The sequence below is a fragment of the Opisthorchis viverrini genome (genome assembly GCF_000715545.1).
Source record: "Opisthorchis viverrini unplaced genomic scaffold opera_v5_86, whole genome shotgun sequence".
NCBI classification, from domain to species: Eukaryota; Metazoa; Platyhelminthes; class Trematoda; order Opisthorchiida; family Opisthorchiidae; genus Opisthorchis; species Opisthorchis viverrini.
In genome coordinates this window covers 138,971-142,700 of record NW_008751742.1, presented here as the reverse complement: position 1 = coordinate 142,700, position 3,730 = coordinate 138,971, and the positions used below count along the sequence as shown (strand labels likewise).

The window sequence follows — 3,730 nt, the reverse complement described above, 5'->3', positions numbered from 1 at the left end:
TTAGGTGGTCGAAAAAGAACTGCTGTCCGGAGACGCAGCTGGTTTCGTCGGCCCGCTTTCGGGATCAGAGTGGGATGTAACCACAATCGGCTTGGTCATGAGTTTGGGGTCGGCTGAATTGGTGCCCGGTGGAAGCCTGTTTCGTGTTTCACCACTGACCTGCTATGACCAAGCTTACGTGCGCCTAGAGGACGATCCTCAGATAGGCGCCTGATCATTGGGTTGGCCTTTTGAATACTGCCAGCCCGCTCCAAGATCTCCTTTACGTCAGATGGGGAAGAAAGAGTGACTAGAAGACCAAGATTTCGCTTACTTCCTGTTAGGCAGGAATCCACACGGATCCCGCTATACCGCGCATCTTTAGGCGCAGCAACGACCGATATGCCTGGCCCGCACGAGGTTGGCCCAGAATTCGGGACGCTTGCCGGTCCGGCATTAAGACGGGTTCTGATTGGTCATCAATCTGGACCCAACGGCCAATCATGACCCAGTATTGGCCAAGTGCCGGTTGCCAATGGCGAATCCAGAACGCGACAGAAATTCCAGAAATTTATAACCGCTTACGCTATATATACGAAGCGCTGTGCAACTGTTACTGACTTCGTTTTGGGCATTGATAGAACTTGGGCACCTCCCGTGGTTGTTTTTAATGTGAACGCTAGCTTGGGAGGCTCAGACCGAGAACTAAGATGAGGAAAATACCGTCACTATAATTGGCGAGCGGGAACGCACGATGTCAATCGGATTTGATCAGCTCCGAGAACTACTGCAGCAGCAACAAAAGCAGTTTGAAGAAGCGCAACTGAAGCTCATTGAATCACTGCCTCAGAAACGGCATATTGAGACAGCAGCAGGCAGTACTGGCGAGTCTTCTGTTTCCTCAACTGATGCAGCCGCGGCTGCAATTACGGAGTTCACATTCGACCCTCTTTCTGGTCACGCTTTTGACTCCTGGTTCAAGCGGTACGAGGACATGTTAAAGACTGATTTTTTCAAATTAGATGCTGGATGGAACGTCAGATTATTGCTGCGAAAACTCGGCACACCGGAGCATGAACGGTTCACAAATTTAATTCTCCCCAAGCTGCCCCGCGACCTCAGCTTTGATGAAACCGTCAGAACACTGTCGCAGATATTCGGCAATCAAACATCATTGTTCAATATCCGCTACCAATGCCTAAAGTTGGTCAAGAGAGATAATGATGATTTCGTCACGTTTGCCGGTGTTGTCAATCGAGACTGCGAGCACTTCAAGCCCAGCTCAGTGACGGAGAATCAGTTTTAGTGCCTCATTTTTGTATCCGGTCTCTAGTCATCCCATGATGCTGACATCAGAACCCGGCTGCTTGACAGAATTGAACAGGACCCCGAAATGGCTTTGCATAGCCTCACCGCTGAATGTCAACGCCTCATAAACCTGAAGCACGACACGGCTATGATCGCTCAGTCACCTGTGACCGCAAGCAGCTGTGTACGAGCAGTCAACTTCCGAGTGTCCAGGAGATCCGACAAGAAGCCCGATCGAAGACAGGGTAAGCCTCCCACAAGTTGCTGGCATTGCGGTGAGTGCATTTTGCTCGATATTGCCGGTTCAGGCGTCACAAATGTTCCAGGTGCAGTCTTCGCGGCCCCAAAGAAGATTTCTGTCAACCTCAAAGACTGCAGCCACCCGCGCACCACCGTACAGCCCACAAATCGCGGTTCAACTCGGTGACGGCAACATCCAAAGTTGATTTTGCTTGCCGAAGGAAGTTCCTGACGGTTCGGATCAATGACATCCCAGTTCGTTAGCAACTTGATACTGGCTCCGATATCGCGCTGCTCAGTGAACGAACGTGGAAACGAATAGGTAAGCCACATGTGAAGCCGACTGAACACTGGGCCCGTAATGCTTCCGGTGGTAAACTGAAATTGACTGGCGAAGTGGACTGCCTCATTAGCTTCAATGACTCCACGGTGCAAGCCACATGCTACCTGGCGTCATGCCCCAAACTTGATGTCATGGGACTAGCACTTGGGTTTCTGGACAGCCCCGTGATGGACGTTGTGAATTAGGTTGTTAGGCTGAGATGTGCAGTCTTGTTGTTGTTGTTTCCCCTTTTATTTTCATGTCGGGATCCCTTCCTTCGTGATGCACGAATCGGGTGGAGTTGACAACAGCCAAACAGATGGTCCATAGCGCGCATTACCACGGGTCCAAGCTTGGGGAGAAGATGAAATGAGATGAGATCGATAAGGTATGGAAAGTTATGGGGGTTGTCAGACAGGATATAGTCCTTTAATAGGAAAAAATGGATGTCTACCACAGTTATGGAAGGATATCAGGTGATTAAACAAGACAGGATAAGGATGAATCTGTACTCAGTAGTGTAGTCATCAGAGTCAAGCTAAGATTGCCAATATAACTATACTACCTGAGACAGGACGGTTTACTGCGTGTGGGCTAAGAGGAGGTGTGGTGAGTGTAAACCAAACTCGTAACGTCAGGGGGGTGTAAATTCCTGGGGGTTTTTAGTGAGAGGGACAATACTAGAACGATCTAGGAAGGTAGGTGAATGCGAGGGAGAAGGTCACCAGTCGCCGAAACACTACCATCAGCTTTAATCAGTGAGTAGTGCATGACGAAGAAAACTCCCGATGCTATCCTCGGATGTTGATGGTAGGGAGTCGGGAGTCTAACTGTATGTTTATGTGTCGTATGTGTCCACTCCTGGGAGCAGCAAATTTGGTTTGTCTTTTTGTTTGGTTGACGAGGCAGGTTTTGGCGCGGTGTAGCCTCGATATTGACGAAGGTAGCTACAGCAACGCACGTCGACGTAGGCCATGGGCATTGCAGAGTTTCTTCCGGCTATCCCAGGTATATTGCATCCGGCTATCCCAGGTAAATTGTTTTTTTAATACTTTTGGACTAGCGAAAGGCCAGTTTTTGTTTTGTTGTTGTTGCATATGTCACTGCCAAGCAACTCAACCGAGGTGAAGCCAACACCAGCAGCAAGAATCCTAAACTTAAAGGCCAGGCTCAGAACCCCGGCGATGAGCGATGCACCCGTGCTAGTGGAGGGGTGGTGGGCATACGAATGCACCATGGTTCAACGTAACAGAGCGACCCTCTCTGCAGGGCGTACCCATCCGCCACACGAGGCTTTCATACTTCGTGCATTCTTCCAGAGCTGAAAGGTGGAAAACCATCCGAGCAGTCAGAATGCGGTTTTGTGCGTTAATAGACTACTCCAGTTACCAGTTTTTTTCGGTCGAGGGAAAGCAAGGCCAGTAAAAACAGCTCAGTCAATTCGGACAAGCAGACGGAAAACAGTCGCTGGTAGAGGCAAGTCGCGGAGGAGGCAGTGAAATGACAGTTGCCAATGTGACAGTGGGGACGGCAAAGTGATACTCAGTGCGAGTGCACTATGGCTAAACGGCGCCTGAACGTTGGTGTGAGCTACCATGTCTAGTAGAAGCGTGCCGCGATGTTGTGTGTGTGTGTTTAGTGAGCTGTGGAGCAAATCATCATGTGGATTTGATGTAAATACACCGGTGTATAATGTTCTATAGTAGTGAGGAAAAGCTGGCTTTTGTTTCGTTTTTGTCAGTTAGAGTTTAACCGACAGCACCACCCACTAGACAGAGCTGGTAGAGTAATCCGGGGTATGGAATTGACTAGAACGATGTTTAGGTTGGTTGAGAAAGAAGAACAACCAGGCCGGTAACACAGATCAAGTAAGCGTTTAAG

At 49.4% G+C, this 3,730-nt stretch overlaps 1 protein-coding gene across 1 annotated transcript in view; it reads right to left on the bottom strand.

Moving 5' to 3' along the window:
- The window catches only part of T265_13625 (hypothetical protein), a gene marked incomplete at both ends in the record, with an annotated part of 7,263 nt that continues 3,533 nt past the window's right edge, over nt 1-3,730 (bottom strand). Inside the window, 5 exon segments of the mRNA XM_009169780.1 lie at nt 1-154; nt 160-447; nt 941-1,101; nt 1,603-1,974; nt 2,190-2,276. Coding sequence (XP_009168044.1) covers nt 1-154; nt 160-447; nt 941-1,101; nt 1,603-1,974; nt 2,190-2,276 — 1,062 coding nt within the window.